The sequence below is a fragment of the Pundamilia nyererei genome, unplaced genomic scaffold (assembly GCF_000239375.1).
Source record: "Pundamilia nyererei isolate P.nyererei 1_Seehausen unplaced genomic scaffold, PunNye1.0 scaffold00066, whole genome shotgun sequence".
NCBI lineage: Eukaryota > Metazoa > Chordata > Actinopteri > Cichliformes > Cichlidae > Pundamilia > Pundamilia nyererei.
In genome coordinates, this window is record NW_005187467.1 from 1126897 (window position 1) to 1149302 (window position 22406).

General features: G+C 38.1%; 1 protein-coding gene across 4 annotated transcripts in view; it reads left to right on the forward strand.

Moving 5' to 3' along the window:
* Positions 1 to 22406, forward strand: part of cntn5 (contactin 5) — a 115799-nt gene that overhangs the window by 88398 nt on the left and 4995 nt on the right. For 2 of the 4 annotated variants that reach the window (XM_005735931.1, XM_005735933.1), the window contains 9 exons: positions 1857 to 1993; positions 2154 to 2283; positions 4715 to 4859; positions 8627 to 8754; positions 9135 to 9322; positions 10712 to 10832; positions 13415 to 13573; positions 16778 to 16927; positions 17612 to 17682. In XM_005735931.1, coding sequence (XP_005735988.1) covers positions 1857 to 1993; positions 2154 to 2283; positions 4715 to 4859; positions 8627 to 8754; positions 9135 to 9322; positions 10712 to 10832; positions 13415 to 13573; positions 16778 to 16927; positions 17612 to 17682 — 1229 coding nt within the window. The remainder of the gene's footprint in view (positions 1 to 1856; positions 1994 to 2153; positions 2284 to 4714; positions 4860 to 8626; positions 8755 to 9134; positions 9323 to 10711; positions 10833 to 13414; positions 13574 to 16777; positions 16928 to 17611; positions 17683 to 22406) is intronic. The other 2 variants (XM_005735932.1, XM_005735934.1) reach the window with 1 other exon arrangement.

A 22406-nucleotide genomic window follows, 5' to 3' on the forward strand; every position in this document is an offset into this window, starting at 1 on the left:
TGTGTGTGTGTTTATAAGTAGTTTTAAACCTTGTGATCCACAAAACAGCAAAAGAGTAAAAGAAGAACTGACTGCGTTACAGCACCCGCTGCTTGTTGAGAGTAAAAGCATATGCACTTTCACGTCTTTTTTTAGCGACTTTTTTTTTAGAAGAAAAGTCACTAAGGGGTCTGAAAACTCGCTAAATATAGCGACAAAGTCGCTAAGTTGGCAACACTGCTGAGAATACACTCCAGAAGAAGCGTATAGTATAGCTTTTATTTTGGAAAGAACCATTTCTCTGTAATAAACTCTCTTTTCCAAAGATGAGTGATTTCTGGATCAGATAGATTTATTTTTTTATTACTTTGTTGTTTCAACAACATTACATTTAAAAACTGTACTTTTGAGTTAAAATATATTTATAATTTTAATAAATGACAAATTAAAAAAGCATGAACATTTTTTTTTGTATTGAAAAAATATCGAACTGTGACACCGAAGTATCGAACCGAACCGTGAATTTTGTGTATCGTTGCACCCCTAATATATATATATTGATGTTTGCCTATAAGGTCTTGTTTGAGAGTGAAAGACATTCAAGCTAAAAGGGATTAAAATAAACTAGAAATACTCTGGATTTGTGACTCGCTGATTAGCATTTTCTTTCCCGCACAAGACTGACAGAATGTTCCTGCCCCAGTAAAAGGTTCTTGTATATTTTATAATCTTGTAAATGTACAAGAATTTAAAAAAGTCACAACCACAGATCAGAGGTGCAAGACGGAAAGAGACTAGAAGATAAAAAGAAAAACCTACAGCCTATACAGTGTTAAGATCTTGAGTTGTGAGAGAGATTTTCTGCAGTATGTGGAGTTGAACAGGAAATGTGGATGGAGCCTTGGGAACACAAGAAAGTAGGCTGTGGAGAAAAAGAGAAAAGTCTGATGGTGAGTCCCCAGGAAGGGCAGTTGCTTATTGCATAGTTTGCCTTGGCCTTGGACCAGCAGTGAAGTGGAAGGAAAGATAGAAGATTTTGACATACATGATACAAATAAGTGTAGCGAACAAACAAGCAAAATTGCTTCAGTGCTTACTCACTTGGGATTTGATTTGATTCAGTGCAAAAGTGCTCCTGCCTCTTGACATAAGTTTTAGTTCTTGATTTCCTTCAGTTACTATGACCTCCCTACAGTTTTGAGCATGTTAGCTTGACAATAACACAAAAACATGAAAGTGATCCCTACGAGAGTGGCTTTCTACACATCGGCGCCCCAATAAAAAGCTGGGCTTGAAATTTTTTTTCTTGCAAAATACATGCAAAAACAATTTGCATGGTCTGTAGTACTAATTAATATAAAGGTTTAATACACTTACTTCTTGTCCCCAAAATAAGCCATAGATCTGTTGAGCAGTACATGAATCAAAACTTCTCTTTTGCCTTTTCATGCTATTCTGTTTCATGTTACCAAAAAACATTAAGGAGTGCCCAGATTTGAGGACTTTTGTGTTAAGTGATAAACAACAAATAAAAAACATTAGTGTACATGAAAGAGAATGCAAAAACAAAAGGCTCGATGGTTTTAAAGATTAAAATGCTCAAATTAACAAATTAAAACATAAAATATTACTGAGATTAATAAAAGCAACATGTACACAAACATCAAATACATGGCACATCTGATTTGAAACCTAATTTATAAATTAGTAATCGTAATAGTTTATTTTTAATCAGTGACTGATTTTATTCAACTCTAATACAAAATTCAGCCTTTTACGTTGTACGTTGACGATGTATTCATGCATGCACGTTCTTGTACCTGGTGTGCACTTCAAGGATACATTACTTATTCGTAATCTTTTTTTCTATCTTCAAGCCCTCCCGCAGTGGGTCAGAATGATTAATGATACTCAGATGGATAGTGGAGAGAAGCTCCAATGGGAGTGCAAGGCCATTGGGAGGCCCCGGCCCACCTATCGCTGGCTTCGTAATGGTTTGCCCTTGACATCGCAGGTACCCATTTTACTTCACAGTACCCTTTCTTTTGCTCTATGGAACATCTGAATCATCCTTGTGAATCTTCACATCGACTATATGCAGTACAATCCTGCAAATTATCTCCGCATCCAGGAGGGATATTCCTTTATTCTTTTTCCTTTTTTTTTTGTTCCAGGGTCGACTTGAAATAGTGAATGGGGAACTGACCATTCACAAAGTGCAGCAGGCGGACTCGGGAATGTACCAGTGTGTTGCAGAAAACAAATATGCGGCCATCTACTCTAATGCTGAACTCCAGATTTTAGGTATCAGCTAAATGGATTTAAGTTGAGCAAAAGAATGTATCAAAAACAGAAAGGGTTGGTGTGAATTACTTTAATTATGTTACTTTCCCTTTCTGCATATTGTTTTATTGAATGTCTGCAAAGAATAAATTGCAGACATTCAGTATTGACAGTTGAATAAGGTACTACATGATAGGTAAGGGCGGGTTGCTGAAATGCAAGCGGAGAACACTGAACTGTGAGATGTGCTGATTGCCAATCAATGGTCCCTGATTTAACCCAGGCGGTGGGCGGCATGAATAAAAGAACGCCTCTTATAGTTATATTCAGTGAGGTGTCTGCAAGCATTAAGCTTAGGAGAGTCCTGAATAATTCTACCTTATTCTGAGAACAAAAACCAATGACTTGTAGGTATAGATTTATACTAATGGGAGCAAACACTAAGAGGAAGACATCAATGGTTTCTTTGATGGAGTTTAATGACTCCATTAGAATCTTATCTTCGCTCTATCGTTTGTCATCAAAGCCCAGACTACATTACTTCTCCCATTACTTAGGAAAACAAATCTTCGATCCGGACATGACTTTCATCGGCCATTTATTAGTCAGTCATTACTATTATCACTTAATAATCACTTATAACCATTAATATATCGGCCTACATGGTCTATATATTGATGGTGAAGTTTTCTCATCATTTCTAACAGAGTATCAGAGTATATGTATCTTTTTCTTGTTGCTGGTTTGGTTTTTTGTACATAACAAAACCTCCATCAGAAGCACTTTAATGATATTAAAGGCCAAAGAAGCTGTGTTCTTTCTTGAGGCTCCTGGGTAAAAAACATAACAGTCATACTGAATAGCTGTCCACTGTTCTGTCTTGATGCAGTATTTTCTCCCTGTCATTTTCTATACTGGGACACATCTGTGACACCCATTCCCCTTTCATGTTTCCCTGAGGGACAGTTTGATTTACTGTCTGTATGGCTTGCCCTTTTTTGAAGGCAAGTCTGTGGCCTTTTGAAAATCTTACTGCAAGTGGATATGTTTTTTTTTTTTTTTGCCCAATATTTAAAAGATTAGTATAAAACCAGTGTAAAACAATCACTGCTCAGTTGATTTAAATTCAAAGGCTTGCCTGCAAGAACCAAAAGTGCTGTTTTTCTAAAAAGTTTTATCAGTGCTGACGAGGAGGTGCTTTTTGCCCTCCTTGGAGACAGAGTCACACTTGTGATATTTAGAGACTGTTGACGAATGTTTTCATAAGTATAACCCCCAGGCACATCTTCCTGGTGACCTGTGCTCTGTGGAGATGTCCACAAGCAAACACTATCAGGACAGATTACATGACTAATAACAGCCTGCAGATGAGCGATCACTAGAGGCTATGTGGGGGCAGCGGCTGCCCTCACGTCTGTGATCTTGTCCTCGATCCAGCTCTTATGGGAGCGTGGCGGGTGAAGTAATACGGGTACTGCCACCAGCAGCTGTAGGCCTGCTCTTATTTTGATTAAAACAAATACGCACAGCAACTGCTCTGTTTTCTGCTACTTTCGTGTCTAGAGGGACCTCTGCCACTCAGACAGCTACTGAGGCTCAAAGACACAAGTGTCACAAGGAGAGAGGGGGTCAGCCTGTAGCTACAGATGGGATTGAATTGTCATTGTGTATAATGTCACCTATGAAGCATCATTCAGAATTTGAATAATCACAGTTGACTAAGCCCTGTAGCCTGTAGATGGCCTTGATTTGTAACTAAGCTATATGCTAGCACCACAACGTTAATGCCTGAAGCCTTTTTCTTACAAAATTATTGCTTCATTTGTTTTTGCAAGGCACTTATATTAATTGAAATTTCATATATATATATGTATGTGTGTGTGATTATAATACATAGCCAAAGTGGCTCATTTCACAGTAAATAAAAGAATACATGTATGCATAAAAGCTCTCCTTGTAATACTTGTTATGAAAATTGTAGTTATTTGCAGTAAATTTCGATTAACACAGTGTTCTGAGTCATGATGTGCCAGCCTGAACCCTCTAGCATTTTTAAAATAATTACTTTGAAATGCCACAGCTGAAAAGTCAGAACTGCATTATGCTTTTAACTTTTTTAAGTTTCAGCAATCGCACAGTAATTAAAACAGCAATAAGCATCAGGTATATGGGGTTTTTTTTGTTTTGTTTTGTTTATTTAGTTTTATTTCTTAAGTAAGCAGGTGAATTTGAAATAAAATAAAACAAGAATCCAAATTTCCACTGAACAGATTATTCAGCTAGCTTGTGGAATTTTGCTGTAAGTGGGGGCTTACATTCTGGTAGAAGATGGTAATACTCATTTGATTCATAGATTGTTTTAAAGCTACATCCACGATCAAATGTCCCTTAAAATAAGCACTTAAAGTAGTGAATCTTTATTAAAGAAATATTTGTCGTTTGTCTTACACAGCATCAGCACCCATTTTTCTCCCCAATCCCATACGGGTCATAGCCACACTTGGAAAAGATGTGTCATTAGATTGCAAACCAAAGGCATCACCCAAACCACGGATAACATGGAAGAGAGGAGACCGGAGGATAATACCAAATAAAAGGTACAAACATGACCACTCTCAAATGAAAGTAACTTTTAACATACTGGATATCTTATTTTGATCTTGTTTATTAGAATGCATGGAGTTTTTAAATTGTTTTTGTGCATTTGTCCCTTTGCATGCAACTTGCAAGAACCTCAGAGCTAATAGCTCTGCATAGGATATTTGAGTGTGTAATGTGTGTGTCATCATGTTAAACTTAGAAATGTGACATATGTTCAACACGGTGTATGGTGTGATATGGTTGTTTTCAAAAACCACTGTAGATACATGTCGTGTGCACTGTGTACAGGGGCTCAATGTTACAGGCGTGTCTATTAGTAGGGTAGATTTCTACTCTTAATTATGATTTTTGCTTTTAAACAGTATATCACCACAAGCCTAAGATTATGTACAAGTATTTGTGTAAAAACTAAGATAAACATGTAAAACACATAATCTATCTTAAGTAGAGCATCCTGTATAATAATATGTTGTTAGAATTGTTTCAGTGTTTGGAAAGAAATCTTTTAGACTTGACAAAGGATTCATTTCCACTTTTATCACTGGGAGAGGCAGCATACATTTTCTTTGAATAGTCGTAGATTTACAGTGCCGCAGCTCTTTTTTTGTAATAGAATCTGATTTTTAGTTCATCTGTACAGTTTAGAGAATAAAATATTATGAGAGAAAGTTAATTGCTCTGTAAAATATGTATGAAGTCATGAAAAGTTTGTCTCCCTCGATATCTTTATATTGTTATTCATCCTAGTTTTATGGCATAAATTCCACTGTTATCATTGGAGCTCAGGCCCTTGAGGAATTGTCTACATGTCTTGTTGTAACACATCACAGTTTCATTACTGTAACTGAAATAAAGTGTCACTGCTAAAATAAAACACCTTAGGTACTGGCAAAGCTCTGGAGACTCATACTCAACCCCACCTCCTTCTCAAGGATGCTGACAATTTAGACCACACAATTGCATTTGGAATTCACATGCAGTTTGATGCATCATCTTTTATGAGAAACATCTCTCCATTGCACCTAGAGGGGGCTGAGCAAGGCGCGAGTCTATCAATCAAACTGAGCGACGCCGCTGAAATTATCAGTCATGGCTGAGCATCTCAAGTTTTGAGTGAGAGAATGGAACCTTTGTTTATCGGCCAAGATTCAGCAGTCTGTTGAACAGCCTCACAGCAAGGACAGCCAGTTGATAATCAGATCCTCAGTATGTGGCTCCTTCAAACAGGCAGGGACAAATCTTCCTTTCTCTAACAGGTGGAAGAATATTCAGGGATTAGTTTATCAGGACCGCTTCAGAGGTTAGTGGAAGTTTGTGCTATTTATTTCATTTTCGATTAAATTTAAAATAGTCTTCATAGGGTTCTTTTTGACATTTTTCTTGCAACTGATGGATGGGTCGTGATTAATGGCGCTAAGGTTTTTGTCAAACCTTTGCAGATGTTTTTCATATCACAACACAACCTTAATCTTGTTTAATATCTAACTTCAAATAAACTGTCTGAAATTGCTAATCTCTCCCCTCCTAGTAATATATAATTCACTATAAAGTGCGATCTTTATATTTGTGAGGTGTTGTTGTTTTTTTTCTTTATAAGCTCTACAATCAGGGTTTCACATTTACGTATAGATTTTCTCTTAACATATTCAGCGTTTTGATAATCGCAGACACAATTTGACATCTTGTGCATTGCAACTTAAGGTCGCTATAGTAGGTTAAGCAGGTAATTGTGTGTTTGTGGGAGGTGCTATTCAAATGGAGATCAATCTTGTGAGAGGACGATTTCTATCTGAAAAATCCAAAATAGAGACGAGGAGATATGCGTTTGCAGGTCTTGGTCAGAGTGACTCCTGTAAGGATTTTCTGCCATTTCCAATAGTAAAGAGTTTATGGGTGTAGAGACGTCCTATTCATGAAAGACCGGGAGGAATCGAGCGTCACGTTTATCTGGCATTGACAGCTGTGCTGACTTAATGAAGGTTTGTAATTAACATGGATTTCCACTAATGTTCAGGGCTTTTGTCTCTTAAATAGAAAGTATTAATCCTATTAGTTTGAAAGCACATGGCAGACTCATTTGAAATCTACAAACACTTTGTTTGAGAGCCAATCAGGAAGAGCATAATTTCACCATTTTTTTTATTATTGCAAAATGTTTTCCACAAATAATTTAAATAGGTTACTAATTTCATATGTGAATTAGTATATTGTTGCAATCTGTTTTATTTCACTTCAGAGATCTTTCTTTAGATGAAGTTTTCAAATCCTATAGTTTAGCTGTGATCTTCTTATGTTTACATCACATATTCTGTTTACCCAGCGTTCCCTATCTTGTCCTTTCTGCCTCAGTGTCCTTGTCAGATGTAAAATTTTTTACGCTAATTTGAAAAATGTCTCCTGGCTGCAGATTGCCACAGAATTGTGTATGTGTGGCAAGATTTTTTAGTCACGCCCTCGTGAAGATCCCCTTGCCAATTTTAATCACCTTGCCCATGATGAAAGTGCTCAGTGTTGTAAATGTGAATGCCAAATAATGTGAATTAAATTACGGCAAAAGACCGGAAAACCTCACACCCCCTTGTTATTTTTGACGAGTGAAATTAATTTTCTAATTAAAAAGAAAAAGTACGTGGATGCACCTCAGTTGCCAATTGGTGCGAGTTCATACACTTTTATATATCTTGCCTCAAAGGCAAGAATTTGAAAAAACAAAACTAACAATAATTTCAAAGTATTAACCACCTCCCCGTTTAAAATTAGACATAACATAAACATCACAAAGGAATCGGTTTGCCCTAGAGAGCAGCGTGACATGATCACAACATGGTCACAATGCCATACTTTAACATGAATCCTGCTCTATAGCCATCTGCTCACACACCTGCTCTCAGGCTTTTTGTATATAGTTACAGCCACAGCTATCTTATGTCAACCAATGCATTTTCCAGCTGTTATTTACAACTCAGAGAGAAATGTTAAAACCTAATTACTATTGTCTTTCAACTGGAGACGGGAAAGCTGTGGGATTGTGGCTGTTTCTTTTTGTGTCTCTGGTGTGTATTTAAGGAGGGCAGCTTGGTGACATGTACATCTGCATTTGACAGTTTTTGCTTTAGATACATTAAATGAACATTTAAGGTTTCTCTGGCGCTACCATGAGCAGTCTGTAAGATGAATGCACTATTTATGTATACCTAACAAAGAATCTTGTCATCTATTCTTATTATTTTACTTTGTGTAGTGTTCTCTGCAGATTTTGTACTGAAATGTTTCATCAGTGACTTTTAAATTATTCTGCAATTAGAATAAATTGCAGCTGATTGTGTTCTTTTAAAGATTAAATATAGCAAAGCATTGTAGTGGAATTGAAAGTCAGAGAAATAACTTTCTCTGTTCTTGACATCAAAACCTTGTCCTCATTATCTTTAAAAGCATTTCCCTTTAATCCTGTGCATGGTGGAGCTATTTAGTGGTATCAAAAAATCAAATTCATTTTCACATTTTTACTATGATTAATCTTTATTCCATGTGTTTATTTTCATAGTTTGTTGAAATCGAGTTATATAAACAACTCTAAGATGTAGATCTAGTAGTTAGTATTTCAAGCATATCTCATGAGATTGCATATGCTCTTACCGATAGTGAATGTTACTGTTCTTGTAACCCGAACAACCCCAAAACATATAACCTCATGCTTGAACTTGTTGTTTGAATGTGAATTTGTTTCTCATACCAGTATTGATTTTTGTGTCCTTTCTTATAGGATTATGCTGTTACGGAACAACACTCTGAAAATTGTTAACTCCAGCCGAGCGGATGAGGGGAACTATGTGTGCCGGGCAGAGAATCAGTTGGGCTCGGCAGAGATGACTGCCATACTGTGGGTAAAAGGTAAGTGATGCCCTGAAGGCCTTTATTTTCTGCCAAATTAGCACAAGTCGGCCACCAGTAAACAGTCCCCAATGTCATTTTTTCCTCCCCACCTTTGCTCGGGTGCCAGGGAATTTATTGTGCTTGCTCAGCCGTGAAGAAGGCCTCTCACATTCAAGAATCATATTACAAGGACACACTCTAGCAGTGTAATAGTATGTCTCATAGCTGCACTGCGCACAGTTTAGAACAGAGCTAACCAGGATATTTATCTGACAAAGGTGAGTGTTTTTGCCCAGGTTAGGCTTGGGTTCCCGTGATTGCTCTGCCTCTGATGTCACAGCTAAATGCACTGCCTTCCGTTAGCCTGAGGTGACAGTGCAGCAGCTTTGTGCTTTCAGAGGCCATGCGTGTGGTGCTTAGCCCGAGCAGAGTGGAGGTGACTGTCGGGGAGAGTGTGGTGCTGAGCTGCAAGGCGACACATGACACGTCACTGGATGTGGCTTTCCAGTGGTTCTTCAACCAGAAACCAATCAACTTTCAGTATGACGGTGGCCACTTTGAATACATCCAAACAGTAAGAGCCCGAGTAAGAGCAATAGTACTATTAACAGCAATTTTAACACATTTGCTTTTGTTCCTATCTAACTATTTATCTCTGTCTATCTAATTATCTGCATAACTATGCATATGTTCTGTGTAAACAGAAGGCTTTTTTCCCTTTTGTTTAATTTTAATTTTTCCACATTCATTGAGCCTGTCAACCAACCTATTTAAGTTAATTTTCCTACCAGTATTCTTACTGAACCGAACACTTGTTACATCTGAAAAAGGATCAGGTCCGCCAAAGGTCAGAAAGCCTTGTGGTATCAATAAATGACCCATTTATGCATATCAAAGACAGTCCTTTTGTTTTGAATTTCACCTGTGAACTGTGAAAATGAGACACTGACTCATACTGGCTCAGCTTTGAAGGTTTATCAGGGTCACCAGTGATTTAGTATGAGAGGGAAGGCTATTGTCAGCTTTTCTTCAAAGCTGACAAGCGTGGCTTGGTTATGGCAAAGTCTAAGATTCTGCTCACAACAAGTACACGGTAGTTATTCCCATCTAGAGTTAATATAGCACAGTATCTCCTCTTTGACTTTTATCCTCTAGAATTGACCAGGGTGCACAGGATCAATGATCCTTTATATGCGATGTACCAGCAAAAGCAGAATATACACAGAAAGAAATGTAACCTTTGGCTTCCCTCAGCTACAGGACTGTTTCACTAACCTTGTCTTTTCACCTTCTTCATATTTATCTTTGTTATTTTTGCTGGACCGCTTCTGACCTCTATGTTTCACTTGTTTGTTTAGGACCAGCAGATCAATTGATGATCAATAGATCAATATATAATTTTCTGCCTCAAGGTGCAACATTTTTATACAAGTTAATTTAGTTTTGTGTTTTTTCAGAGGTGCTATTTTCCCTCTCTGCAAAAAAATAATTGGTCACCATAATTGTGACCAACCATAAAATGTTAAAGTTGAAAACAAATCAGCAAGCTACTAGCAGGGAGTCCTGTTTATGTCACTATTCCTTTATCAACAGAGGATGTTAAAATCACATCTGCCCTGATATGTCCTCTGCTACAACCTGTCCTCTAGGGAGGAAGTATTTGCAGTGACAATTCTTTACAGGCACAACAGAAGCCTGGCTGATGCATGGTTTGTAATTTTAATCAGGTTTCCTGCTAAACAGCTGCCTGTAGACTTTGAATTATTCCCAGTCTTGCCTTAGGCATTTCTCATTTCAGCAGAGAGAAAATACGGGTAGCTGAAGAATGTAGCACCAAGCAAGCACCTGAATTAAACAGGAATTTTTCAAGCCACATGAGCCTCTACAAGATGTAAAGGAATCACACTTTTTGTGTCGAGCACATTTAGGCTTGCCTAATACCTAACTTTTTAATGCTTTCCTTTCCCAATTGCAGCAGTCTTCAACAGTGGATCTCATGATTAGGAACATTTTGTTGAAGCATGCTGGGAAATACGGGTGCAGAGCCCAGACCAGCGCTGACACTGTATTTGCAGAGGCAGAACTTCTTGTGCGAGGTAAGCTTGTTATCTGGCAGTACACTGTGACGTCTTGCGCGCTCTTTATTGCTGGCGACTTACTGCTTCTCTTGAACTAATCCACAACTGCAGTACAGAATTACCGTATTGCACACTCTTGGAGAATTTAGTCCAAGTCACTGTGCCACTTGGCTAGCTTTTAGGTGAACAGGAACATTGACATAATGAAAAACTATCTCGGTGAACATATGGGCATTGGGCACATGTGGGCCCAAGACAGACTTTCAAATTTAGTGAGCCAGTGCTTTAAAGCTATTAGTAATTCTCTGAAATAATGTTAACAATTTCTTGGAATCTATTAAATTAGCCCAATTTGTTACAAGTGCAGCTCATCTGGGAAGTTGGTTAATTACAGTGATCATTAGAGATTTGCTCCTGCTGGGGACAATTGCGCCAAGACTACTTCCACATTATTGCCCCTTTTTGATCATTTCTACTAATTTTACATTATCATGGTGAATGTCCTCAGCAGATGTTGCATCTGCATGAACAGGTTTGCTATGTGCTGTTAAATAGATTGACTGAAATGTCTAGTGATCAAATGCGTTGGTTATTTTTTGATTGTTGCTGAAAATTGCCCATGCAAGTTCTGGGCTTTTTGTTTTTTTTGACTGTTGTAATGACACATTAACGCATTGTCAGGCTAATCATCATTTTATGAGTGACACTATTTAAGCCTCATTGCCTGGGGAGTTTTCATGGGAGATGGCAGGAATATTTATAATGAAAGCAAATCTATGTCAAGTTAAGCTTTGCCTGTTGATTGTCTGTGTTATAATCGGGCAATACTTTAATATCAGTGGTTGGTGAGTGACACTGGAATACTGTTGTGCAGGTAGACTCAAACTGTTAGTGTTGGGGTTTAAAGTAAACCTCGAATGTGTTTCATTTTCTCTCATATATAACAATTATAATTTCATAATTTCAAGTAATGAAGTCATCTTTTTAACCTTCAGCTAAAAAAATTATTACTACGCTTATATGTAAAGATGTCACTGAGTAGGGATGCTGTGGCATTAATATGGTCATCTCAGGCTTATAGCAGTAACCCATACCAGTTGTGTGACATTTTTGACAGCCAGCCAATCAGAGGGGAGATAGGTTGAAAGAAAGTTACTCTTTAAGGGAGAGGAACTATGAACAGGAACTCCACTAAAACCCAGTACAACAAAAATAGTTTTGTTTGTCGTTATTTTACTTCTTTTTTTTTTCATTTGACATTGTGGATTTTTCACTTTTATTAGAAAACCTATGGTGAGCAATCAGACAGGTAACTTGGGATGAAAAACGGTGGGGGGATTTGCAACACAGCTCCCTAGAAATGAATTATTATCTGTGCTATTATTAGCAGAGTATGTAAAGTATGCAATTTAATATGCACCTCTAGTTATGAGCCACAGTTTAATATGTTTTCATTAGAGCTGACAAAACAAAACAAATGCATTAGTTAATAACAAAAAATATAAAACATGGTAGAGAAGCACGAATGCATCCCCCGGACATCATTATAGGTGGATATTTGTCATGTCAACTGCACATCTGCAGAAAGGATGGTATTTATTACTGGCAATGGCTAGCATGTATCGTTCACATTAATTTTGAGTTGATGCAGTTATTTGCATGCAGACTTCAGTTTTTTTTATATATAATGAAAATATCTTTGTTTCCAAGGTACAAAACATCTACAATTCAAATTGTTATTTTAAGCATCTGCATCATCTGCAGATACAACATTTAAATACCATATACTATTAATAAGAAAGGACATAAAATAAACAGTAAGTTGTCTCCTACCTGTCAAAGCTTAAGCTGCTAACTAGCTGTAGCTAATAGAAATCAACTCATTCACTGCCCAAACACTGGCAAAACATTCCATATAGACGCCTATGACAGTAATTATTTGGATCCCACAGTGCAAAGAAATGGCCCTTGCAGTGTAGCTTTCTCATGGGCACTTTTGGGGGGACACAGTAGATTGATTTTCACTGAGCCCGCCACCTGTCTGCTTTTTCATTTACAGCTGTTCCCTCTAGAGTCCTTAGATGTTTGCTTTAGCTGCAGTATACGTTTACCTCTGAAGACTTAGGTAAACATATGTTCAGCTGTATTAAAACAGAGGAAGGCCTGCCGTCCAGTCACGCTGAGCAGAACTGGCAATTCCCTCCAAAAATTCAAAAAAGGAAGCGTCGCTATCCCTTAATCATCATCAAATGAATCTGTGTCAGCCTGCATCCTGCTTCACTTTAGTCAGTTTAGTCAGTTTTGTGTTCTTGTCTGGTGTCTGTTTGTGTAAAGATTACAACAGGGAGCTGGTTTTGTCACCATACACGCACAGCTGCATTTCCCTCCTAATGCTTCCGCAGTTGCATCCATTAGTGTATCTAATTGTAACAGCCCATAATGAAAACATCACAATGGGCCAGCTTAAAAATTGATTCAAACAGCAGCAAAGATTGATGACTGTTTGGTTTTTTTCCTTTTTTGCGTGGCCATTTCAGAAGCGTTTTTTTCTTTTAAACTTTCAAACATGTTTTATCTGTGTCTCCTTTTTCTTCCACCAGGCCCCCCCGGACCACCTGGAGTGGTGATAGTGGAGGAGATCACAGACACCACAGCCACTCTGTCGTGGACACGTGGCGTCGACAACCACAGCCCTATCAGCACTTATAATATACAGGCCCGAAGCCCATTTTCATTAGGTTGGCAAACTGTCAAAACAGGTAATCAATAAGGAGCAAATTGCAGCCTGTAGATCTGGGAGGTTAATGTGAGGATATATACAAAGGTCGTAATCCTGCCCAAAGTTCTATACCAAGATAGAGAATCAATCCAACCTGATCAAGGTTACTGTTTTCAAGAGAAACAAATACAATTGTCTTTGGCAATCTTCTCTTACTTATATTAAAAGTTTGAATTCCTCGTTTTAAACAGTTGCTATAGAAAAAACTATGAAAACAGTGCTCTCTGATGCCCATGTAAACATTGCCTTCTACGTGTGAGATTTTTAACAGTAGGAATAGGATACGATAGGATAAATAAGAAGCAAATTGATCGTATTCACTGTTTCATTCATTCAAGTGTTTGAATGAAGGCTATGCCTAACAGAGTATGAAGTCACTCCAGTGCAGTCTGAGTTTATTTTAGTTCTAGTTTATCTGCTTGTCCATGTGAGTCATGAATATGCAGCTGAACTTACCTCTACGACTGTGTATGACTGATTACTGTCTGTGTTCAAGTTTTATCTCTTCAGGCTTAGTGCTTTTCTCCTTGCACCTTGGAAGTTGGTGAATTTGTTTCTAGATAACCTGGTTAGCAAGTGCATTTTTAACTAACTGTAATATTAAATATTTAATTTTTTTAATTTTAGAAGGGGGCAGCACGGTGGCACGGTGGTTAGCACTGTTGCCTCACAGCAAGAAGGTCCTGAGTTCAATTCCACCATCAGGCCGGGGTCTTTCTGTGTGGAGTTTGCATGTTCTCCCCGTGTTTGCGTGGGTTCTCTCCGGGTACTCCGGCTTCCTCCCACCGTCCAAAGGCATGCAGCTTGTGGGGATAGGTTAATTGGAAAATCCAAATTGCCACTAGGTGTGGATGTGCGAGTGAATGTGAGTGTGAATGGTTGTCTGTCCCTATGTGTTAGCCCTGCGACAGACTGGCGACCTGTCCAGGGTGTACCCCGCCTTTCGCCCTATGACAGCTGGGATAGGCTCCAGCGCCCCCCGCGACCCTGAAAAGGATAAGCGGAAGCGAATGGATGGATGGATGGATTTTAGAAGGCTTTAAAAATGCTCTTGTCGTGTATAGTAGTACAATTAAACAAATCACAAGAAGATATGTTAAAAGTCGATATCTATGAAGTTGTCTTAGGCTAAAATTAACTATGGGGATCATTTATGTCAAGTTTTAAACATGCTTATTTTTTCCAGTAAAGTTAAAATGAGACTCTGTTGGAATTGACTATTTTTTGAAACTGCAGTTTCCAACAAAATAGCACTGTCATATCCTGACAATGCTTATGGCTTTAAAAAAAATACTGTCTTACCAAGTACTAGTACAGTAGTACAAGTTTAAATAAGAACACTTATTAACTAATACAACATATTACCCTTCCCTCTTGCACTCATACCACTGTTCTCAAAAGGGTAATTTCATTTTGCTCCTTGCCTTGTGCGTGTTGAGCAAGAGTCACTTCATCTTCCTGCAGACACTAAGCGAAGGAGGAGATGTGGCTGATGCGCCCGTTTGTTTCAGTCTTTGAGGCTGGTGCTGTAGTGCGACAGCTAGTCGGTCTTAATAAAGAACATGAAACACAGTTTTCTGTCATTTTCTAGTTGAATTCGGCTATTGTTCAGAGGTGCTCAGCAGAAAGTAATTTGAGCACATATCAAATGTCACTGGTGTGAATTTTAGTCAGTGTCATGTCAGCAGTAAGTAGGAAATTAACCTTTTGGGCTTGAATTATAAAACCGATCTATGTTCATTTAGTAAAAAACGCACTTTCAGTGCTTAGAAAGAAATCCTTTTCTTCTGTAACTACATGGAATAGCCATCAATTACTATCACTTAGCATTAAAGAATGAAGGCTTGCTAAGCGTCGTGTGTAATCCATCTTAATATGGCGTGTGATAATTATAGCAGAGTTTAAGGTGTGATAATGATTCATCCCCACAGATATATAAATCATACTTTGTATACCCTCCTCTCACATCATGTCTGTTCAACTACATTTAATTTGATAAAGCACAATTAGGTCTCTCTGATATATTGTCAGTGTTGAACTTGTTAAGATTAGCGTGAAGGGGATTGGGTTTTTAGCTCCTGCTCCTTACAAACAGAGTTATCAGCTCATGTTTGGAGAGCAGCCTGCTTGACAGAGTGATCTCATTGTGAGCCGCTGTGAATGATAAGAGTGTAAGCTCCACTGCTTTAGAGACCTCTGGTTCATTTGTGACATGGATATGCTTTCAGTCAATGTTTGTTTGTTATTGCAGGATCAATATTGACAACGCTTGATTATGGCAGTGCTGAAGCAACTAGATTAGTTGCATTATCTCCTTGTAATTCTATTCTAAATACATTCATAAAATCAGATTTTTTTTCCTTTAGTCTGAGGATGTAATTTAATTGCATTGGTTTGTTCTGCTGAAACTGCAAAAAATGGTTGAAATCACCTTCACTCTGTAACGTTTTAAGCTGTTGTTCATGCGTCAAAATGCCATATATCACCTTTAAAGCAAATTGTGTAACATCACCACCTGCTGTGAAAATATAACAAGTCACAGTGAATCTGTGAGGATGATAAAGAAGTTGTACAGTCCATAAGAACAAAGGAATCTTTTGTTGGCTCAGTTCACACTAGTTTTTAACTGAAAGGCAGGTTAAAATCTCCCAACACTGACATTTTGCATACAGGCATAAATTGTGACCCTTTTTATGTCATTCTACAGTTTGACAGGATTAGATTTAAGAAATGTTATGCACAGTATGTTTTCATATGTAGACTATGTCAACAGACTTTGTAAAAAAAAAAAATTTTGTAGGCCACAATCCAGGCTGTGTTGCTCTTCCAGATCTGTTCCACTTCTTGCCTGTTTCAGTGGCTTTTCACAGTGAAACACTTACTTAGTTGCATGATTGAAGTCAAAACCTTTGATTGTTTGGCCATAAAAAAAAACCTCTGGCCTCTCCTGGTTGCATTTTATTTCTGTTTATTGCATGCTATACTATTCTTTGGAGAGGATTTTAGAAAAGGCATATGATACCTTACTGATTTATTCAATGTGCTTTCCGCAAACACCTTTAAAGCGCTAAGCTGGCACTTAGGGTACTTACCTATTATATACTGTACATAAGGAAAACTGAAGTGCTATAACTGCAACGTTGTTCTGAATAAATAAACGCACAGGAAATACTCTTGTGTGCAGACCCAGAGCCAGTGACAGGAGACATGGAGTCAGCCATGGCTGTGGAGCTCAACCCCTGGGTGGAATATGAATTTAGAGTGGTGGCCACCAATGCAATTGGGACCGGAGATCCTAGTGCACCTTCGAGAGGAGTTAGAACTAAAGAAGCAGGTAATACAGATTTTGACAGACATCAGCTGTAAGAGCACAATTATATTTATTATAGTCAATTCAAAATCCAGTTGATAACTTATTGCTGTTAGAGAGCTTAGCTGTTGCCCCCATATGCCACTTCAGAACCATGTTGTATTCCCACTGTTTATGTACTCTATTTTAATTGGGGAGGACGTTGAAAGTAAGCTGCTTATGAATGTGAATTTCAACAAGTCTAGCGTTTCTGTAAAAGCAGCCAGGCTTTTAAAGCCCCAAGGCAACAACACAGCAAAATATAGCATTTACGGTGAGCAAAAATTCACTGTGCTGCTTCACTAACTGCTCATTTTCCGTCTACAAAATGCAATAATTATAAAGGTCAGTGGTCATTTCAAAGTGGCTTATTTAATCTGTCCCATCTCTTCAGCGTAATTAACAGACTAATAGCTGTATCTACGCACAGTTGTGGTAATCCATCCCAAAGTTACAATACGTGATCTAAATGTCAACAAATAGGTTCCAGTTCAAAACACAGCACTGGAAACCTACAATAGCTCTCACTTTGATTGACAGATGTTTCAGTGAAGGCACAGCCACCAAATAAGGTAGTTTTTTTTTTTTAGTGATTTTTTTGTGATGCTTTGACTATAGTTTTAAAAAAGGAGATTTTGTGGTCAGTGTTAACCTCTCTGTTTTCCACAGTCCCATCAGTGGCACCATCAAACGTTAGTGGAGGAAATGGGCGCAGACATGAACTGGTCATCTCGTGGGAGGTAGGTTTTCTGTCCAATTTCATTCAAGTTTGATAATGTACAAAATAAACGAATGAATTAAGTGTGTTAAAGGCAAATCCCTTAATTTAAAAATAATACTTCTCACGAGCACAAGATCCAAACATTGGAATTCCTCTGAGACCGTATAATCATAAGCAGAAATAGCACATAAATAACATATAGAAGGGTTTTTCTTTGAAATTCAAGATGCTAAATATATAAACATACTCCTGTTTTTACAGAATCTTATAAAAAGCTTGTCAATGTCTTGAGGCCAGATTGAAGATAGAAGAACAAGGAATAATGACTGCAATAATCAGTGCAAGTCAAAGTTACCCTGATAATAAATGTTACCCCAAAAGGATTTAGAAATACTAATACCATTTTTATTATCTTATCTCCGATTACTTTTATTCTCTGGATTCATAAAATAGTGCCTCTCGTTTTCTCTTGTGACCCTGTAGAACAAAGCAGTGCCTCTGGTAGTGGAAACCCACATGCATAAAGGCACATCATGATGATTATTTTTAGGATCATTTACATGAGTAAACATAAGAAGACATCTATAGCCTGTAAATATTCATCATTTAACTTGAGGAAGTATTACTCACTAGGATTAAAAATGTGATAATGGGACTCTGTGTAAGGAAATTTATCATCGCCTAGACGCGTCTGAAACAGCATGATGAGAATCAGTAATGTAATCCGAGAGTAAAAACGAGCCCACTGCAAGAAGGTTTATTGTAAACATCACTAAGTACATTTCTGACTTTATTCACTGTTTAACAGTGACTACTAAAAAGAAAAAAAATGCGTATCATCTAATAATCATGTAGATGTTGCCATCACATGAGCTGCATGTGCTGCTCATCCTAAAAAACTTCACTTCCTGGGAATACTTGTCAGACATTATTAAGGAGGATAAAGCATGGTTGATGGATGACGGTAGTCCTTGTGGTTCTAAGCTTGAAGGAAATGGTCTGATGGTTTCACGATACACAGATGATTGCATTCGTTTCCAGTCAGTTGCATTCACTTGAGGTGAGATGCGATGACTAGCTGCAGTAACGCTCGGTGTGTTTTTAGGGACTTGCATTTGATTGTCATGCTATTCCCAGAACCATCAGCGTGAGATCTAATTAACACATAGACAAAAGTTTCAGCAGCTCGAAAAAATAAAACGAGATCTTAGAGAAGTTGTGACTCTTGTATAGAACAAATTAATAGTACCTGTGATTACACTATCCTGCTAATACAAGGTTTTACATTTCCTTTTGTAAGAACCAAGTTTGGGATACAGCACTGTGCAAAAGTGGAGAGTCAACTCTCATTTCTTTATATTTTCCTTGGAAAAATTGGAAATGTGCTAACGTACATGGATATGTTGTTTTTGCTACGGAATGTCTAGACACAGAACTGGTTCATCTTTCGATTCAGGTGACTTTTCTGTGCTTGAATATATAAGGTCATAAAACACAACATAGGTCAGTGTTAAGTGCTTAACCAAGAAAGGGAAACATTCCTCTTAAAATGTTCAGATACAAGGACTAGGCCAAAAAATGATGGAAAAAGCAGCCAATGTCCAAAGGAAAACTTTGAAAGTAAAAACAACTTAACTTTACAAGAAAGTCGGGCTTCTTGGAAGCAAAATGGTAACAAGATGAGGGGTGACTCAGCTTTATCACAGTACTGTAGGTATCAGAGAAAATTATGTAGTGCACAAATATACCTCATTAGACATTTTCTACTCACTTAAAACTTCCAAAACTAACATGTCTTTAGACAATGTGCAAAGGCCATAGTTCATAAACAGCAGGGCTCTATTTACATGTAGGCATAAGTTGAAGGATGAACTTGAACACTGAGGTTACTTCTTCAGTTCTAGCTGTTTGTGACTTCATGTGCCCCAAAGTGAAAGGAGACAACTCAATAATTTCAATTTCAATTTCAATTTTATTTCTATAGCACATTTAAAAGTCACAGGCACAACAAAGTGCTTGGTAGAGTGGCCAACTACCGAGAATGTGTCATGGTGTGCTGTGTGGCAGGCAGGAATTGGACCCAAAATGCAGGACTCACGGAGGCAAAACGTGAACTTGAAGGCAGCTTTATTGCTGACCAAAGCAAAACCAAACAGAAAACCTAAACTGGAAAGCTAGAACCAAAATACACAAGAGAACATCAGGAGAGACAGGAGGCAAAGGAATACACAAGCTAAGAAATATAGAACAGAAACCAAAACACCAGAAGTCATAAGCCAAGAACCCAAAGGAAAACAGCCCAATAAACAATAATATAGAATCAAAACACTGGGCCACAGGCCCAGGACCGTGACAGAATGGTGTCAAACATGAGTGTGTTTTACCCACAATCAAGGCTTACCTGCTGAGAGCGCAAGTGTCGAGTTCACATAAGTTTTTATCATTTCCTTTTGTGAAATACAAAGCTCTTGAAACCTGAATTATTTATTCATTGTTCATCTGTCCACTTTCAGCACATCACAAAAATAACACATACAGTTTCTTATCATGGCATTGTTGCTTTTATTGGCCCACTACACCTTCTGTGTGTACACGTTATAAAGTTTCTATCAAGCAGTGTTTCCCAGTGTCAAGCCACAAATACAGGCATTCACTCCAAAAGTTATTAATCAAACACCTGACTGTTGCAAAATACCCAAACCTGTTTTTTTATGTTCACCAACCTTTTCATTTTGATTAATTATTCTACTGTAAGTAATCGGCCGTGTTCTTGACAGATTGTTACGGTTCGCACATTGAAATCTGTTGAAAAACATGTAGATCCGTTAGAAATTATTTCTCCACTGATAATTTCCTCAAAACAAACCATTCCTGTCAGTTTCCCCCTTGTGTCTCCATTCACAACACCGGGCAACCAGGGAAAACAGCTGCACACTCCATCTTCTTCTGAACATGTCTGGCCACAGTAACACCTGGAGGTGTGCAGTTCTAATTACAGTCCAGGTGTGCATAGTCTGTATGCTTGATTGCAGCGATGTTTTGGAAAAAATGTAAAAAATGTTCCTAAAAACTAGAAAATGAATTTTGATAACCCTAAGTTATATATATTTTTATATAAGAATACACTTTTATTTCTACTTCCATTCTACATGTGGCACGACAGTGGGACTGATTTGCAAACCAAATACAATTGTGCACTGTTGCATAGACAAGACATAACTGTAAGATTATCTATTTTTTTTTATTGAACACCAGAAACAAAGAGGTAAACCATATTTAACTATACTACCGTGACATAAGCTGTAGCACTACAGAATTCTTTCTCATCAGCTGTGTCAGGTGTAGGTGGTCAAAAGCAGACCAAAGTGCGCTTTTACACCCTAAACTCAAAAGTTCTTGAAGCTTGGGCCCTCGGTGTGTTGCTGATTGAAAAGAATTTCCCTACTTCTTTGTTGCTGTAACTTACTGCAGCTGTCATTTCCAACAAACACAACAGTTTGCACTACATACTGGAAAGTTCCTCAGCTGTAGAAACAAAGATAAAATAACCCAGGTGGTGATGCACTGAACTCCAAGGCAGCATTGACCCTTTTGTTAGGAAAGGCAAGGGAGATGCACATTATCTCCCTTGCCTTTCCTAGGGGGGTATATCACATAGGATGCCATGTGAGCTGTGAGGGGCTCAGGTGAACATTCATCATTAGGGCAAAGTGACCTTTTTCCATTTAGACACAGAGACGTGGGAGACCCATCTGCTGTGATATACTGGATGATTTTCTCTGACTTTCATTGAATTTATACTCAGATATGGAAAGTCATTGGCCCACTGGGACAGAACCATTTTCCTCAGGACCAACCGTTGAACTGGCTGTTGTACAAAGGCAGAACATACACGAGATAACAGACTAAACATCTGTCTACAGTCATTTCCAGCACATGTGCAGATTGTGGTTATAAATGGCTCTGCATTTCAACATGTATAGATGATGTGTTGGGAGCTGTGGCAATATTACCATGTTTATTACAAGCTTATTATTAACAATGGCCAAGGAGTGGCTCAAGATCATAGCTCATTGCATTTTAAACAGGGTTCTAATTTAGCCTTGAGAAATTTGCTTAAACATCACGGATCTTAAAGTTAGAGGGCGCAACTTGGTAATAATTGCAAAAATTGCTGACACGGTTCAAAGACGGCCAGCTGGGCCGTTTACTACACAGAGCTACATCAGTCTGGCAAGTGATTAAGATGTACTGAATTTAAAATTTGGTCCCACCAGAGAGGCGCAGTAAAGATTAACCTTGACGCTGAGCGTCATTCTCTCTAAATCCAGAGGTGTTTATGAAAATCTGTTTGTAATCTCAAGCTACAATAGTTGTAGAAAATATAATAAGATTCACAACAAGTAAGCGGGATATTAGTATGAACCATTTCCAAGTGGACAGCCTGGCTCTCAGCCAGATTCAGGCCAATGCAGCTACTGAATTGCTATGAGCAGAGCTGAGAATTTGCAATTGAGATCAGCTGAAGGATACATTAACAGGGGACCAGTGAACAGATGTAGAGGCAACTGACAGTTATTCTTGTAGTTATTAAGTATGGGAGCCCAACTGCCACTGGGAAGATAACCTTCACATCAGGAGATGTGCACCTCCATGGCACATTATGGGGGATAATGTCCATTCCAGATGGGATGCTGTTTGGTGGTAGACCATTTCCTATTTATAACTCAAGAGTGTCATTAG